General features: G+C 42.5%; 1 protein-coding gene across 1 annotated transcript in view; it reads right to left on the reverse strand.

Annotated features, from left to right (window-relative positions):
• Positions 1-19,279, reverse strand: part of LOC126210261 (fibrillin-2) — a 129,177-nt gene that overhangs the window by 38,432 nt on the left and 71,466 nt on the right. Inside the window, exon 3 of the mRNA XM_049939451.1 lies at positions 3,738-8,437. Within this exon, the coding sequence (XP_049795408.1) occupies positions 3,738-8,437 (4,700 nt within the window). The remainder of the gene's footprint in view (positions 1-3,737; positions 8,438-19,279) is intronic.

The raw sequence follows: 19,279 nt of genomic DNA on the forward strand, positions 1-19,279 counted from the left end.
GGTTACCTCTGCGAAGTCGTTATGGCAACTTTAAAAGAACAAGGAGTGTGTGAAATTTTGTTTCCTGCATAAAAAACTGCAACGGAGACACACCAAATGCTTCAGGAAGCTTTCCAGGAGGACGCTATCAGCCGCACAGAGGTTTTCGAGTGGTTTGGGCGCTTTAAACGTGGTGCGATGTGTGTTGAAGACCAAGCTCGTTCTGGACGCCCTTCAACATCGCGAAATGAGGAGAACATTGAAAAGCTCCGCCAAAAATCAACGAGGATCGTCGCCAAACGATCGCCCAAATTTCAGCAGAGACAGGAATCAGTTGGAGCTCGTGCCAGCGGATCTTGAGTGAGGATTTGCAAATGAGACGTGTTGCTGCTAAATTTGTTCCGCGCCTTCTCACACAGGAGCAAAAAACCATCCGCATGAACGTGCGTCAGGACTTGAAAACAGAGATTGCACGTGATCCAAACTTCTTGAACGAAGTCATTACAGGGGATGAGAGTTGGTGTTACGGGTATGACCCAGAAACCGAGCAAGCGTCAAGCCAGTGGAGGACTCCCAACTCTCCCAGATCAAAGAAAGCAAGGCAAGTGAGGTCAAATGTGAAGACGATGATCATTGTCTTTTTTGATGTTCGTGGAATTGTGCATCGGGAATTCGTACCGCCAGACTGTTAACCAGCACTTTTACTTGGATGTTTTAAGGCGTCTGCGAGAGGATGTGAGGAGGAAACGCCCGGAACTTCGGCGATCAGTTGACTGGCTTCTGCATCACGGCAACGCTCCAGCACACACGGCCTTACGAGTGACCCACTATTTGGCACCTCAGAGGTGGTCTGTCGTTCCCCACGCTCCGTATTCGCCGGACCTAGTCCCGTGCGACTTTTTCCTATTTCCACGAATGAAAAAAACGCTAAAAGGGGAGCGTTATGACGATGTGGAGGCGGTAAAAACAGCTTCGCAAAGGGCACTGGACAATATCAAACGTAAAGAGTTCCAAACATGCTTCCAAGAGTGGGAAAAGAGACTTGACAAGTGCATTGCATGTAATGGAGAGTATTTTGAAGGTGACTGAAGTAATTTTGTAAAAAGGTTCATCAATAAATTTTTTATGACAACAATCCGGTTTCTTTTGGGTTCCCCCCCCCCCCCCCCCTCGTATGCGCAAAGGTGACGCAATTTCAGTATATTAAAGGCAAAACCTGAAATCTGATATCGTCCTAGATGAGCTCCATGGGTTCGCATCAGGTGGCCAATACATCAACGTAATTTCTCCGCCGTGCTCCTCAAACCACTGTAGCTCGATTCGGGCCCTATAACAATGATAGTTATCGTGACTGAAGAGACATCAACGCGAGGGAAGATATCAAGCGGGGTGGGAAGCAGGTGGTCCGCAGTAAAGTTCTTATAGTCCACAACTCTCATGGGGCCTCGAATTATTCTCAAGGAAACCCAGTTGAATGACCGAAATAGCGTACTGAGGAGCTGTTCGCCTAGACGACGAACTATCCGGACACGATCGTCGACCTGGTGCAACGAGAAACGCGATCAATCCGACCAGGCGACACATTTCCATTTCTTCACGGCCCAATCTCGATGAACACGTGCCCACTGCGATCGTAATTGACAGTGTCATTTTCTCAGCATGGCAACGTGTATGGGTCTTTGCTGGGGGGGGGGGGGGGGGGGGAGGACCCACGTTCAATAATTTGCACGGAACGGTGTGCCCCAACACATTTATGCCTCCACCAGCTCTGTGCTCTGCGGCGAGATCTGCCACAGATCGCCGCCTATGCTGCAGTCCTCTGACGTCTACGTTCTGTGAAGTCATGGACGTCAGACATATTGTCACCTACTAGTGGTTTCGCCGTCCTTCGATCATTATTGATCGATGCTAAATATAGAAGCACGCGAAAAATCGTACAGCTTCGCCGTTCTCGAGACGTTGCTCCCAGGTGCCGGGCCAGAACTTTCCTTATTTTTCAAAATCGCTTACATCAGTGGACTTAACACCTTGGCGGCCCGTATAGTCATTGGAATGATTATTATTTTTACTCTCATCTACATAATAAACGTTATTAAACTGTCAGCTGAGGACGAATAGCTGCAGGTATAATAACGTTTTATAATAATGTTTTATAATCATTTATTACACTACTGGCCATAAAAATTTCTACACCCAGAAGAAATGCAGATGATCAACGGGTATTCATTGGACAAATATATTATACTAGAACTGACATGTGATTACATTTTCACGCAGTTTGGGTGCATACATCTTGATACGCCTGGGCATTGAGTCAAACAGAGCTTGGACGGCGTGTACAGGTACAGCTGCCCATGCAGCTTCAACACGATACCACAGTTCATCAAGAGTAGTGACTGCCGTATTGTGACGAGCCAGTTGCTCGGCGACCATTGATCAGACTTTTCAATTGGTGAGAGATCTGGAGAATGTACTGGCCAGGGCAGCAGTCGAACATTTTCTGTTTCCAGAAAGACCCGTACAGGACCTGCAACATGCGGTCATGCACTATCCTGCTGAAATGTAGGGTTTCGCAAAGATCGAATGAAGGGTAGAGCCACGGGTCGTAACACATCTGAAATGTAAAGTCCACTGTTCAAAGTGCCGTCAATGCGAACAAGAGGTGGTGGCATCACGCCGGGTGATACGCCAGTATGGCGATGACGAATACACGCTTCCAATGTGCGTTCACCGCGATGTCGCCAAACACGGATGCGACCACCATGATGCTGTAAACAGAACCTGGATTCATCCGAAAAAACGACGTCTTGCCACTCTTGCATCCAGGTTCGTCGTTGAGTACACCATCGCAAGCGCTCCTGCCTGTGATGCAATGTCAAGGGTAACCGCAGCCGTCGTCTCCGAGCTGATAGTCCATGCTCCTGCAAACGTCGTTGAACTGTTCGTGCAGGTGGTTGTTGTCTTGCAAACCTCCCCATCTGTTGACTCAGGGATCGAGACATGGCTGCACGATCCGTTACAGCTGTGCGGATAAGATGCCTGTCATCTCGACTGCTAGTGATATGAGGCCGTTGGGATCCAGCACGGCGTTCCGTGTTGGCCTCCTGAACCGACCGCTTCCATATTCTGCTGTCAGTCATTGGATCTCGATCAACGCGAGCAGCAATGTCGCGATACCATAAACTGCAATCGTGATAGGCTACGATCCGACCTTTATCAAAGTTGGAAACGTGATGGTACGCATTTCTCCTCCTTACACGAGGCATTACGACAACTTTTCACCAGGCAACGCCGGTCAACTGCTGTTTGTGCATGAGAAATCGGTTGGAAACTTTCCTGATGTCGGCACGTTGTAGGTGTCGCCACCGGCGCCAACCTTGTGTGAATGCTCTGAAAAGCTAATCATTTGCATATCACAACATCTTCTTCCTGTCGGTTAAATTTGGCGTCTGTAGCACGTCATCTTCGTGGTGTAGCAATTTTAATGGCCAGTAGTGTATATTATAATCATTTGTACTTGTACATCATATCTACCGATTTCCGTCCCATTCGGATAATCCCTTCGGGGTGGGTCTTTATTTGTCTTGGAGTATATTACCAATAGAAGCTAAAGGAAAATCCAAAGCATACTGATAGCCTGGAAGATGCAGCAAAACATGGGGACTGTAACAAGCACTAATCAGCTTAAAATGAGAATTCAAGAAGAAGTAGAAGGAAACACTGCTGAGAAAGGTAAGGTTGGTCTAGGACCGACTTACGTGTTGACTCTTCCCATAGTTGGTCCTCTGCAGCTCGCTCCAGATTTCTCGCACGGACACGTTCCCACCGCTGTACCATTAATACTACAAGGGCAGGTGTCGGTTCCTGAGCACTGTGGTACACACACCCCCGACGAGTCTAAAGTGTAGCCATTGTCACAAGAGCAAGTCTCTGGTGCTACACACCACCCGTGGACGCAGCCACTACTGCACCTCGGTACACATTTCCCTGACGAGTTTCGCTCCTGTGCAAAACCTTTCTCACAGCGACAGACACCAGGGGCTACGCAAGTACCATTTCCACAACCACTGTGACATACTGGCTGGCAAGTGTTCGATTTCAATCCATCCTTAGCGTAGCCCTCATTACATTCACAGATCCCCGGAGCTGAGCACGTCGCATTTGGGCAACCTCCTTCACAAGCTGGAATGCATCTGCTGGAGTTCAGCAGGTCCTTGACATAACCAGAATTGCAGGTGCAGTCCCCAGAGCTGAGACATTTGCCATTCAAACATCCTTGACGGCAGACAGGAACACACTCTTTCTCATCCTTGACGCTTTCCATGTAACCTGGATTACAGGAGCACTGGTTTGGAGCGACACACACTCCATTCTTACAGCCTCTAGAGCAAGTTGGGCGACAGACATGGGCATTCTTGTGGTCTGGTTCATAACCAGAATCACACTTGCAAGTGTTTGGTGCAATACATCTCCCATGATGACATCCTTCACTACATACAGGAACACAAACACTTTTATTCGTGACGTCTTGTTGGTAACCTGCAAGACATGTACACGTGTTGGGTGCAGTGCACTTCCCATTCTGGCAACCGTTGTCACACACTGGGTCACAAACCGTCTTATTATTTGCATTTTTCTGGTGCCCAACATTACAGGAACATATGTCTGGTCCAACACACACACCATTAGTACAGTCTTTGGAGCAAACTGGCTTACATACAGACATATTTTTCACATCCCGACTGTACCCTTCATCGCAAGAGCAAACATCTGGGGCTATGCATCTTCCGTTGGAGCATCCTCCGGCACAGAGCGGCTGGCAAACAGAACTGTTGGTCGGATCTAGTGAATATCCACTGTTACAACTGCACATGTCAGGTGCCACACATTTCCCATTTGGACATCCTCCTGAACAGATGGGTGCACACACAGTTTTGTCTTTCACATCTTGCTGATAACCAGAATTGCAGCTGCAAACATTTGGAGCTGTACATCTCCCATTTGGACAGCCACCACTACATACGGGCTTGCATACTGTCTTATCCTCATTGTCCTGTACATACCCGTTATTACAGGTACATATATTTGGTGCTACACATTTCCCATTTTGACAGTTACCCTTGCAATATGGTGTGCACATAAGCTTGTTCTTTGGATCTTGCTGGTATCCAGCATTGCAGCTGCAGGTATTTGGAGCTAAACATTTCCCATTGGGACAGTTTCCACTGCAAATGGGTTTACACAAAGTCTTATTTTCTGGATCCTGCAAAAACCCTGTGTTGCATTTACAAACGTTTGGAGCAATACATGTCCCATTTGGACACTTACCTACACAGATGGGTTTACAGACTGTTTTATTTCCTTCGCCTTGCTCATAACCAGAATCACAAGTGCAGACATTTGGGGCTGTGCATTTCCCATTAGGACAATCTCCACTGCAGTTGGGTTTGCATAATGTCTTATTCTTGGGATCTTGGGAATATCCATTGCTACACCTGCATACATCTGGGGCAACACAGATTCCATTTGGGCAGTTGCCTGAGCAAATAGGTTTACAAACATTCTTGTCCACCATGTCTTGCTGAAAGCCCGAATTGCAAGTGCAGGTGTTTGGTGCTGTGCATATGCCATTGGGACAGTTTCCTTTGCATACTGGGTTACAGTGTGATCTGTTCCTTGCATCTTGAGCATATCCACTGTTACAGCGACATACATTCGGTGAAACACATTCGCCATTTGGACAGTTACCCACACAGATTGGCTTACAAAGTGTTTTGTTGTTTGGATCTTGCTGATAACCGATACTGCAGTTGCAAACATTTGGGGCTATACATTTTCCATTGGGGCAATCACCACTGCACACAGGATTACACAATGTCTTATTCTTTGGATCTCGAGCATATCCATTGTTACAAGCACATACATTTGGTGCCACACACTTCCCATATCGACAATTTCCTGCACATACTGGTGTACAGACAATTTTGTTATTTGGATCTTGCTTATATCCAGAATTGCACGTACAGATATTGGGGGCTATACATTTACCATTGGGGCAGTTCCCACTGCACACAGGTTTACATAATGTCTTGTTCTTATCTTGTACATAACCAATGTTACAACTACATACATTGGGAGCTACACATTTTCCATTTCGACAGTTACCGACACAGACTGGCCAACATATTGTCATGTTGTTAGGATCTAGTAGATAACCAGAGTTGCAGGCACATACATCTGGAGCTATACATTTTCCGTTTGGGCAGTTTCCTTTACACACAGGGTTGCACAGTGTCTTGTTCTTTGTATCCTGCGTGAAACCACTGTTACAACTACATACATTGGGAGTTACACATTTTCCATTTTGGCAATTACCTACACAGACTGGCCTACATATTGTCTTGTTGTTTGGGTCTAGCTTATAGCCAGAGTTGCAGGAGCAAACATTTGGGGCTATACATTTTCCATTTGGGCAGTTTCCATTACATACAGGGTTGCATAATGTCTTGTTCTTTAGATCCTGCACAAAACCACTGTTACAACTGCATATGTTAGGAGCTACACATCTACCATTTTGGCAGTTACCTATACAAACTGGCCTACAGATTGTCTTGTTGTTTGGGTCGAGCTGATAACCAGAGTTACAAGAACATACATTTGGAGCAAAACATTTCCCATTTGGGCAGTCCCCTTTACAGACAGGATTGCACTGTGTCTTATTTTTGAGGTCTAATGTGTATCCAGCATTACAACTACATACATTGGGTGCTACACATTTCCCATTCTTACAATTTCCATCACACTGTGGTGTGCAAACTGTCTTGTTTTTCGGATCTTGCCTGTATCCAGAATTACAAGTACATACACCTGGAGCAGTACATTTTCCATTTGAACAATTTCCTTTGCACACGGGGTTGCACAAATGCTTGTTATTACTCTCTTGAGCGTATCCACTATTGCAGCTGCAAACATTTGGAGATACACATTTTCCATTGCGGCAGTCACCTGCACATACAGGCACGCAGACAGTTTTGTTCTTTGGATCCTGTCGATAACCAGTATTGCATGAGCATACATTTGGTGCAATACACTTTCCGTTGGGACAGTTTACTTTGCACACAGGGTTGCAAAGAGCCTTGTTCTTAGGATCTTGTACATACCCACTGTTGCAGCTACAAACGTTGGGTGCCACACATTTGCCATTCTGGCAGTTTCCCGTGCACACTGGCAAACAGCTTGTCTTGGTATTTGGGTCTTGCCGATATCCGGACTTGCAAGTGCACACGTTTGGAGCAGTACACTTTCCATTGGGGCAATTACCTTTGCATACGGGGTTGCAAAGAGCCTTGTTCTTAGAATCTTGCACATACCCACTGTTGCAGCTACAAACGTTGGGTGCCACACATTTGCCATTCTGGCAGTTTCCCGTGCACACTGGCAAACAGCTTGTCTTGGTCTTTGGGTCTTGCCAATATCCGGAGTTGCAAGTGCACACGTTTGGAGCAGTACACTTTCCATTGGGGCAATTACCTTTGCATACAGGGTTGCAAAGAGCCTTGTTCTTAGAATCTTGCACATACCCACCGTTGCAGCTACAAACGTTGGGTGCCACACATTTGCCATTCTGGCAGTTTCCCGTGCACACTGGCAAACAGCTTGTCTTGGTCTTTGGGTCTTGCCGATATCCGGAGTTGCAAGTGCACACGTTTGGAGCAGTACACTTTCCATTGGGGCAATTACCTTTGCATACAGGGTTGCAAAGAGCCTTGTTCTTAGAATCTTGCACATACCCACCGTTGCAGCTACAAACGTTGGGTGCCACACATTTGCCATTCTGGCAGTTTCCCGTGCACACTGGCAAACAGCTTGTCTTGGTCTTTGGGTCTTGCCGATATCCGGAGTTGCAAGTGCACACGTTTGGAGCAGTACACTTTCCATTGGGGCAATTACCTTTGCATACAGGGTTGCAAAGAGCCTTGTTCTTAGAATCTTGCACATACCCACTGTTGCAGCTACAAACGTTGGGTGCCACACATTTGCCATTCTGGCAGTTTCCCGTGCACACTGGCAAACAGCTTGTCTTGGTCTTTGGGTCTTGCCGATATCCGCGGTTGCAAGTGCACACGTTTGGAGCAGTACATTTTCCATTGGGGCAGTTACCTGTGCATACAGGATTACAGACTGCTTTGTTCCTAGCGTCTTGTGCATAACCTTTGTTACAGTTGCACACATTGGGTCCCACGCACTTGCCATTCCGACAATTTCCGGCACACACAGGCCTGCAGAGAGCCTTGTTCTTGGAATCCTGCTGGTAACCCTTGTTGCAAGTGCATACTCCTGGAGCAGTGCATTTGCCATTTGCACAGCCGCCGTTGCACACAGGCTCACAGACGTTAACGCTCCCCTTCTTCTTGTAGCCAGTGCAGCAGCCAAAGACGTTGCGCTTCTTGGTAAATTTCTGTGAACAAAACGCCACTGTGAGTTACTACTAAAGTCCTGAAATGCTGCCTAATTACTAAGCTCTGGTTAACAGTGCCATCCTGAACATCTATACTACTAAACAAAGACAAGTCGTTGTATAACTTTGTTACGAAAAATCTCGGAAAGTTCTTGACCAATTTCCTTCAGATTTTTACACAATGCTCTAATAAACATTTGGACCTACAAAGGCTACATTTAAAAAAGATATATATCTTATATAAATATTTTTATACTGTATATTTGGGAAATATTGTTAGCAAAAATCTCGAAAAGATCTTGAGTAATTTGCTTCAAAATTTTACATGATACTCTGACAAACATTTGAATGGTCATAGGCTATATATATTTTTTAATGAAATAAAGAAGCAAAAGCAATGTTGATTTATCATATACTGCAAAAGTGTTATTTGAATAACTAAATATATAAATAATACATAAATGTATATATTATCTGACAAAAGGTTTATTATCAAATAACTCGAAAAGTTCTTGACTAATGTATTTCAGATTTTTAAATGGTAGTATGATCAACATTTAGACAGTTATATACTTTTCTTAACAACAATACATAGGTCTTCTGTTAAAACCAACTGTGAGAAAGTAAATGCTGTACTATGCTGTACTGAAAAGAAAGTGCAGTTTCTTGTCTTTCTCACAGCCATTTTTTACTATGTTGATGGCACATTTAAACATTAGACAAACTGTTTTTCTTTCTTTCTCTCTCTCTCTCTCTCTCTCTTTCTCTCTCTCTCTCTCTCTCTCTCACACACACACACACACACACACATGTATGTATGTATAATGAGGAACATTGTTCTTTCTCTTTAATTTTAAACAGAGGAGGAGATTAGTGTTTAACATCCCGTCGACAACGAGGTCATTAGAGACGGAGTGCAAGCTCGGGTGAGGGAAGGATGGGGAAGGAAATCGGCCGTGCCCTTTCAAAGGAACAATCCCGGCATTTGCCTGAAGCGATTTAGGGAAATCACGGAAAACCTAAATCAGGGTGGCCGGAGACGGGATTGAACCGTCGTCCTTCCGAGTAATTTTAAACAGAAACAGAACTCACAAATATGTACTGTTTTGTCTTCTCCCTCGAGGTCTGTTTTAACAGGAAACAGGAAAGTTGTGTTTATGGCATATCGGCTTATGATTAGATAGAATACTACTACGGAATCTGAAATGTCCGAAACTTACTAATCTAACCCGTTTACAGATTAAAGCTATACGAAATACTGTCACTGGAGCTATTATTCTCACAAACCCAGAAGCAGGAAAGGTCTCTCATATCCGGGATACCAATGATCCCAAACTTATTTGCTCATTCAGTATAAGTGACTTCAGTAGCCAATCAAGGTTTGCTCAGCTATAACAATAAACGAGATTCAAGGCCAGAGAGAGAGGGGGGGGGGGAAGAAGGATATGGAGGCAGATAAGGGGGAGGGAGAGAGGGACAGAGAGAGGAGAGGGAAGGACATTAGGACTTATATCTGACTCTCGTACATATTTAGCAATTGCGAAGCATTGTCAGTTCGCTAGTTGAATATCATAACACACTTGCGGGTTCTGATTAATAATACAGAAAATGTGCCAAATTAAAAGAAACAGGATATTTTTTACATAATGGATGAGGGAAATACCATAACTGCATAACTAAAATGAAAAATAATAACTGGGAAACGATTTTTCCTTTAAAATGTCAATGTTCATTTCAACTGTAGGGGTCCCAGAGGAGGCGGGGGGAGGGGGGGGGGAGGCAGGAGGGGGCATACACCTAATATTTAGCACAAGGTTTTCGTGCATAACCAGCAAGTCATGCATGCAGTCTCTGTTGATCCATCTTGGATACGAGAAGGCGGCTGGTCTGATGATTTCGATGGCCAGTTTCGGCGTCTCATTAATGCCATCTTCAGGCCCCTATGCACTCCATATATGGAAAAATAGAAGCATGCATGTAACTGGAGACATCAATATCTTTGGATTCCGTGATTTTTTTGTGGAAAATTTAAAAAATCAAGATACGGATGGCTCCGGTTATACATGTTTCTGATCCTCTATACATGGAGTGCATAGGGATCTGAAAACGGCATTAATGAGATGCTGAAACTGGTAGTCTAAATAAAATATCTTCATTTTTGTGTGCAGTCCTACTTGATCATGGATTTGGTTTAGCATGATGTGATGGTTGATGCTGTGGTTTTTAAAGTTTACTTGTGTTTCACCACTTTGAGTAGTATTCATTTGTCGTTTTCTCATCATTATTTTTAGATTTTCTAACATGGAGTACTCAGTCATTTTGATTTTGTTTTCTATTTTGGATTGTTAACACTAGAACGGCGAAGCTTCTGACATTCCTAGAATGGTGGGAATGGGTCATTTTCATCCCACATAAAATATTTTCATATTTCACTTAAATAAGTACTTTTCTTAGTGTTTATTAACCCATACTTTATTTCCAGTAATCACAATAATTATTTACAATTATAAATAATAATTACTAATTTATTTGAACAACAATGTATCATACAAATTTATTGTTGCTACTGCTAACAAGTTTCTTAACTACATATTTTAATTTATTAACTATTCATACAACCTTCTAGACACATTTAGTATATTTGGTCCATTTTACTCTCACATGACTTTTACAAATAGCTCTATATTACTTTTCACTCAAGTCATCTGAAGTTGTTAGACACACTTAGCTCAGATGATTTCTGTTTTACGTTTTCCACACACAGCTTTGTGGCACTTTACACAGTTTTCGCTGATCTTGTTACCTGTGCAGCGGCTGATTTGGCACTTCCTCCGCGTTCTAGGTGATTTCAGCTCAATATCCTCTTCCTTTGCCTGATGGTCTTGCTCTTTCGTTTCCTTGAGTTCAATTTCCAGTTACAGTATAAATTTCTTCCTTCCCATTTTCTTGTTAGTTATTATATTATAGATGGCCCCCGCATTTATTGCCGTCATGTCCAGTATGTTATAGAAGACATGCATTGGCCATCTTTTACATGCAATCTTCTTAGTATATTTACAGGTCGTTTGATGAACCACTTTCACCCTATACTTTGCTGCACTGCAGGACGTTACGGTTTCCTTTCCTTACTTGCTTCTTGGTACTTCAGCATGCAGCGTACTCAGAAGAACGACATTTTCATTCTTCTTTCCTTGGTACCAAGTCAAGGTAGAGTCCGTGTTGCCACTCTTGTGCAGTATTGTGGTGGAGTGTTTTCAGCATTCGGCTTCCTTACTTCATTAGGTATTTCACGGTAGATCTTCTTCATTGTACCAACTAACAAAGTTTTCTTTTCTTTGGCCGAAGTGGCCGTGCGGTTAAAGGCGCTGCAGTCTGGAACCGCAAGACCGCTACGGTCGCAGGTTCGAATCCTGCCTCGGGCATGGATGTTTGTGATGTCCTTAGGTTAGTTAGGTTTAACTAGTTCTAAGTTCTAGGGGACTAATGACCTCAGCAGTTGAGTCCCATAGTGCTCAGAGCCATTTTTCTTTTCTTTGAGTTTTTTAACAAGTTGAAGAGATGTAAAGAAGTTGTCTGTGGTCGCATCTCTTGCTTGATTTACAAATGGCTCCATGAGACACAGAATGACGTACTCTGCAAGTGGTAGTTCCTCACTATGCATGTCCTCTTAGCTGAGATATGGGAAAGCATTACATATATACCATATATACTTTGTAGTTACATCAACAGCTAACCAGAATTTGATACCATATTTGTCTGGTTTGTTGGACATGAATTGAGTAAACCTGGAACTTGCTTTGATTGGTAACAGTTGCCTGTCAACAGTCTTCCATGAACTTCCCCAAATTTCAGAGACAAGAACTAATTTGTTGGCTTATCAGAAGCATATAGCTTAATCAGAAGCATATAGCTAAGGTAGAATATTCAAAATTTTTAGGTGTGTCCATTGATGAGAAATTAAATTGGAAGAAACACATTGATGATCTGCTGAAACGTTTGAGTTCAGCTACTTATGCAATAAGGGTCATTGCAAATTTTGGTGATAACCATCTTAGTAAATTAGCTTACTATGCCTATTTTCACTCATTGCTTGCATATGGCATCACATTTTGTGGAAATTCATCACTGAGGAATAAAGTATTTATTGCACAAAAGTGTGTAATCAGAATAATAGCTGGAGTCCACTCAAGATCATCCTGCAGACATTTATTTAAGGATCTAGGGATATTCACAGTAGTTTCTCAGTATATGTACTCTCTTATGAAATTTGTTATTAACAACCAAACCCAATTCAAAAGTATTAGCAGTGTGCGTAACTACAATACTGGGTGAAAGGATTATCTTCACTATTCAAGATTAAATCTAACTTTGGCACAGAAAGAGGTGAATGATACTGCCACTAAAGTCTTTGGGCACTTACCAAATAGTATCAAAAGTCTGACAGATAACCAACAAGTATTTAAGAAGAAATTAAAAGAATTTCTGAATGACAACTCCTTCTACTCCATATAGGAATTTTTAGATATAAATTTAAAAAAAATGTTGTTATATTAACTTAATTATGTTGTTAAATTAACTTAATTATGTTGTTAAATTAACTTAATTATGTTGTTAAATTAACTTAATTATGTCATGAATTGGAAAATTTGACTCGTTCCACATCACTACGAAATATCGTATTCATGATCCATGGAATTAGTATTAATCTAATCTAATCTCTAATCTAAAGCTGCCAGACGTTCAGAGTGCGACCAGAGATCATCCATAGACATACGTTTTGTGCACAATACATCCTGAACATACATGATGGCTATCAGTTTCTCCAGTTCCTCAAGTGACACAGTCCAGTCATTTTTTTTAGTACTTTTCGAGCATTTGATTCTGTGTATTTCTTCAAGAGTCGTAGCATTGTTTCGTCAAAAATAAGGAGGAAGGTACTGATGACAGAGCTGTCTACTCGTTGGCAAGCATAAGCAATGGAACCTCCTCTCATTCACAGCCGACCGCCTTCCAGAAGATGAATAATTTCCAATCTCCCACACGGTTCCATCGCTTTCAATCATCTTTGTAGACGCTTCCAACTGTGCCTGCTGTGGTGGAAGAGGTGATGACTGACGTATATCAGCATCTGAATCCTTTTCAACTAATCGCCCATCGTTCACAATGTCTTAATCTTCACTTGTGTTAGGTACATAATCATCATCTTCATCAGTGAAGTCAATTTCCGATTCAATTTCTCTAAGAGATCTAACACTTCATCAGAAAGTCGACGCTGACGGTACAAAGACTGCCTGAGTGACACAACGTTAAATTGTAGCGGACTGGAATGTACTCGTGACAAGTTGCAACAATGAGGATCAACTGCTCCACGTTACTGCTCACTGTTGCCACTGTATTGTTGGATAATTTAGTTATATTGAGAAGAGAAATTACAGTGGGGTCAAATCAACCCCTTCTACCATTCTAGGTATACCGAATGAAATGGCGAAGAAAATTAAAATATTCTGTAAATACTAAAACATCTTCAGAAAGAGGAGAAAAAATTAGAAAAAAAGTCATAAAATTTCATTAATGAAGTAAATAAACTGGATATGACAATGAACGAAAAACATATGACAGGGCTCATTTTGACCCTTTCCGCCATTTTAGTGTTAATCCACAGTGACAACATAACATTATTGATGTAGTATGAAAGTGGTGGCGTTCCTTTTGAATTAAATCTTTTTGGGCATTAGGCTGTATCCTTAAAGTAATTAATTCACAAAATTATTTTATTCAGGTTGGTATGGCCGAAGAAACCTATAAATTTGCGTTACTGGCATTCATATTCATATAAAAATGCGTACGTATTGTGTACTTACGGAAGGTGTTTGCCAGTTGCTTTTAAGCATACTGTCTAAAACGATTGACTGGAAGTCTACCAGTCTTTTGAGGTAAAATAAGTTATCTGTAATTCTTTCAGTGTTTACTTCTTGGGGAATGGGGGGGGGGGGGGGTGTACATTCTCAAACTTTGAATAAGTTGTTCCAAAAATAGTGATATTAAACGCTTGCCATATCCAGAATAAATTTCTTTGGATGTCCATGTTTGCAGTTTAGTTGAAAGTATCTCTTTCCAGCAGCAAATTAGTGAAATTGATTTCAACATAGTGTTAGAGTTTTACGAGGGTGGTCTGAAAAGTTCTCGGAATTACCACCAGAGGTCAGAGCTAGCGCAACGAGTTGTTCACGAGATATTCATTTGACTGTTGCCTGTAAGCACGTGCCATGTCAGTGCTCTGGGAAAAGAGCTGTGGTGGAGACGTGGCTCTGTTGTTGTTCCCGATAGTGATTTGCGAAGATGGAAAAATATCGAGATTCGAGCAGTGATACATTCTTCGTAAAGAGTGGTATGAAAGCAAAGTACATTCATGCCGATTTCCAGAATACACTGGGGGACTCTGCTCCTTCATAGTCAGCTACTGCCAAGTGGACAAACGAATTTAAGTTTGATCGGGAGAGCTTAGATGATGATCCGCGCTGTGGTCGGCCAAGATGTGTCACTACTCCAGACATTATTACAAAAGTTCACAAAATGGTCATGGAAGACGACGATTGAAAGTGCCTGAATTTGCCAGAAGAATTAGAAATGAAAAAAATTATCTGCAAGATGGGTACCGCAATTCTTGACGCTGGATCAAAAACATGTGCCGTCGCCATGGCAAAGTTACATGAACTGAGCTATGAATTGATGCCATATCCGCCTTATTCACCTGATATTGCTCTGTCAGACTTCCATCTCTTCCCAAAACTGAAAATTTTTCTTGGTGGACGAAGATTAACTTCAAACGAAGAATTGATAGCTGGAGTTGACAACTATATTTGAGGCCTGGAGGAAACTCATTTTCGAGATGGGATCAAGGCACTGGAACATCGTTGGATCAAGTGAATTAATCTACAAGGTGCCTACATTGTAAAATAAAAAAAAAGCTTCAGCGATGTAAATACTTTTCTTCTATTCTGTTCTGAGAACTTTTCAAACCACCCTTGTACTATTGTATTACTATCAGTAACACATAATAAGGATGTAAAATAGTTAATTTAGCAACAATCAATAATTACTATGAATGACTAAACTGATCAAATAAAGTTTTGCACCGCCTCCATGTATGCAAACGTCGTGCGTAGGCTTACCACATTTTTTTTGCGTCCAACCTAGGATATATTTTTTGAAATCACACAAGTCTTTAGAGTTTACTGCAGCATTAATCTTTAATTACTGAGCTGTATTTTTCACTATAAACGAGTCTTGCAATAAATGATTTGTTCGTTTTCATTACATCATAAAATTCACAGTAGCGAATTTCTGAATTACTGGTAATGTTAACATTTAGCTGACATATAACAGCAGATACTGAAAGTCTACCCCTTTGGGTAGACTAAATATTCCCTATAATTAAAAAAAAATCTCTCAACTGTTATTTCCGTCTTTGGTTATAAAAAGAAATCTCGTTTGGTTATGCAGTAGCTGTTTTTACGTGGCCTTTAATATCAACCTTTCCTTCATGTACAACAGAAAATTATCCCGTACGTAGTGTACAATAAACATATTCATTTAAAAATCATGAATGCTTGACACTCCACAGCTTTCAGATATTTATTAAAAGACATCTATACATCATGAGTTGCACTAGAAGTGTTTGCTCTATGTGATATTTATTTCAAACATTATCAACAATTGTCACTGCCTACAATGTGTACTATGTTACAGGACACATTTCAGATCCTGTTGTATTAACCGACAAGCATGTTATTGCTATCCAAGAGCACAATGTAAGTAAACTTATATTAGTGCTAAATACGTACAGTTATCATTTTGCAGAAATCGATGCACATGCAGTTGTTTAGTCCTCTGTACCAGATGCCAATGATGACAAATAAAACATTTCTAGTGTATCTCAAGGTATATAGAATATGTATTTAAAAAACGCGTTTATTCTTACTGTTGCTAAACTATTTCAAAAATTTGTATTCCTGTTGCTGCAGTTTGACGTGAAACACACATTTTCTTTTGCCCAGTGCTAAACGAAGAGACAATAAACCAATAGATATAAGCTGACAAAAACTTTTAAACGGCTTTGAAGCGTGTTGCAGTTCGCGTTGGTGCCGTTGGTAAGTTGGGATCGTGTAATAAGGATAGTGGCGTCTCGTTTTCTTCTTGTGTTTACTGGCGCCACTACGTTTACTAGCGTTGTCTGTCCGCGAGTGGCAGCAGCAGCGGTTATCGATATCTAGTGCGGTGGTACCATCTTTGGTAGGGCGTCAAGTGTTTTCCGGGTCAGAGTGTGTCGGGTAGTTCAGTTGGTACGGAGCAGCAGTGAGGTCCGACAGTGAGAGGACATGCCGGGGCCGCTGGCGGCGCGCAGGTTCAAAATGGTTCAAATGGCTCTGAGCACTATGAGACTTTAACATCTGAGGTCATCAGTCCCCTAGACTTAGAACTGCTTAAACCTAACTAACCTAAGGACATCACACACATCCATGACCGAGGCAGGATTCGAACCAGCGACCATAGCAGCAGCGCGGTTCCGGACTGAAGTGCCTACAACCGCTCGGCCACAGCGGTCGTCGGCACGCAGGCACTGCCGGATCGAGGGGCTATAGTTGTGAGGGCCACAACTTCGTTGTCCACCGGACCCAGGACGTTTGAGTCGAGAGAACATTAACTCAGCAGTGAAACCTCCAGTATTTTGAGATCACGCCGTTTGTTCGTGCATTGCTGCTCATAGGGTCGCTGACACGAAGAACAATGAGTGGAGTGTTTGGAGTTGGCAAAGTTAATTAGCCATCCTCCACTTCTTATTATTAATCATTGAATTCGTTGTGTTGTTATTGGTGAAGTTCAACCAGCGATGTTTTCCTGCCTAGTGTCCGCTAACGCCCCAGTTACCTGACCTGGAGGTTAGCGTATTTTCGCGGCAGTTTACCTTTCCTCGCCTTGTCGCTCCTATCCGGTAAGGCGTGTAGTTAGACAGCCTCCTTGATTGTGGTTCGGATATTTTGTCTTTTGGACTACCTTGGTTGTAGTGGTTCCTTCTGCTTCTGCGTGTTCTAAACACTGGATTCTGAAGAGGCAGTGCTGTCCACTGGTTCCGCCTTGCCTGGGTTATTTCATCATCGTGTTGGTTACCAGACGATAGGTAGATTTTGCAAGAGTGTTTGTCTGCGTTTAAACTGTCACTAGTTTGAGTTGCCGTCCGGTTAAGTGAATACAGCTCTTGGCTGCCTGTCTCATCATTTACGAAGTTGAGCAACTTTCCCAGGTCGATCCTTGGAGCACCGTCTGAGGCCCACTTCTCTCTTGATTTGGTCAGATTGTAATGATTGTCAATAAGCCCTTCTGCCGTGAATGAAATTTGTCTTAAGAATTTTTAGTTAGATATTGTCTTAACAGTCATATTTGATAATTGTTTCTTATTGTCAGCTTTACATGCAATTGGTTGCAAATAAAGTGTATGTGATTTAAAAAAAAAAAACTGAGCAACCAGCGGTAACTGAGTAAGGCGCTGTCCACATCCACATCTTCCTTTTCCTGAGTACCACGTCTCAGGCTTACTCCACACACGAAAACCACAGAAACACATTTCCCCTGTTGTGTTGCCAAAATACTAAGTGACAAAAGCTGCGGCGGAAGTCAGCCACACCTCAACTTCTACGTCAGCCACAGCTCCGAGTTCGTCAGAGAAATTCGCGGCAGTAAGAGAATGTTTAAAAACGCCATGTCGAACATATAGGTCTAAATTTAAAAAAAAAATCCTCGCTAGTCCTACAATTCTCAAACCCTGAACATTTTTACAACCCTGCACATTGCCCCAGTCGCATGGCAAGCCGACCGATGGGTCTAGATTCAAAGAACACATGGAGTGAAAGAGTAAGCATCATGTCTTCTTCTTCTTCTTTCTTGGCTCTACAGCTCATGAAGAGCCTTGGCATCTTCTACAATTTCCTTCCATCTCTCTCGGTCCTTTGGCAGTTACTATAGCCCATCTTCCTAAGATCTTCGATTACTCCATCTTCCCACCTGGCTCTTGGTCGACCATGTCCTCTCTGCCCTCCTGGCTTTCCTTGTAATATTCTTTTTGGTATTTCTGTGTCATTCATGCGAGCCACATGTCCCGCCCACCTCAGTCTGGATGATTTCACTATCCTTCTGATGGGTTGGCGTTTGTATATGGTATACAACTCGTGGTTGTATCTCCTCCTCCATCTTCCTCTTTCACAGATTGGGCCGATAATTCGTCTACGTACCTTTCTTTCAAATGCAGCCAGTGTTTCAATATCTTTAGTTGTTAATGCCCAGCCTTCAGAGGCAAATGTAAGCACTGGTCGTATAAGTGACTTGTACACAGCTAATTTAGTGGTACGAGTCAGGAGCCTTGAGGACAGAAGTCTTGTTGCGCCAAAATAGGCATTTGACACTTAAGCATTGTTGTTGTTGTTGTTGCTATAGTCTTCAGTCCTGAAACTGGTTTGATGCAGCTCTCCATGCTACTCTATCCTGTGCAAGCTTCTTCATCTCCCAGTACCTACTGCAACCTACATCCTTCTGAATCTGTTTAGTGTATTCATCTCTTGGTCTCCCTCTACGATTTTTACCCTCCACGCTGCCCTCCAATACTAAATTGGTGATCCCTTGATGCCTCAGAACATGTCCTACCAACCGATCCCTTCTTCTTGTCAAGTTGTGCCACAAACTTCTCTTCTCCCCAATCCTATTCAATACCTCCTCATTAGTTATGTGATGTACCCATCTAATCTTCAGCATTCTTCTGTAGCACCACATATCGAAAGCTTCTATTCTTGT

The sequence above is a fragment of the Schistocerca nitens genome, chromosome 10 (assembly GCF_023898315.1).
Source record: "Schistocerca nitens isolate TAMUIC-IGC-003100 chromosome 10, iqSchNite1.1, whole genome shotgun sequence".
NCBI lineage: Eukaryota > Metazoa > Arthropoda > Insecta > Orthoptera > Acrididae > Schistocerca > Schistocerca nitens.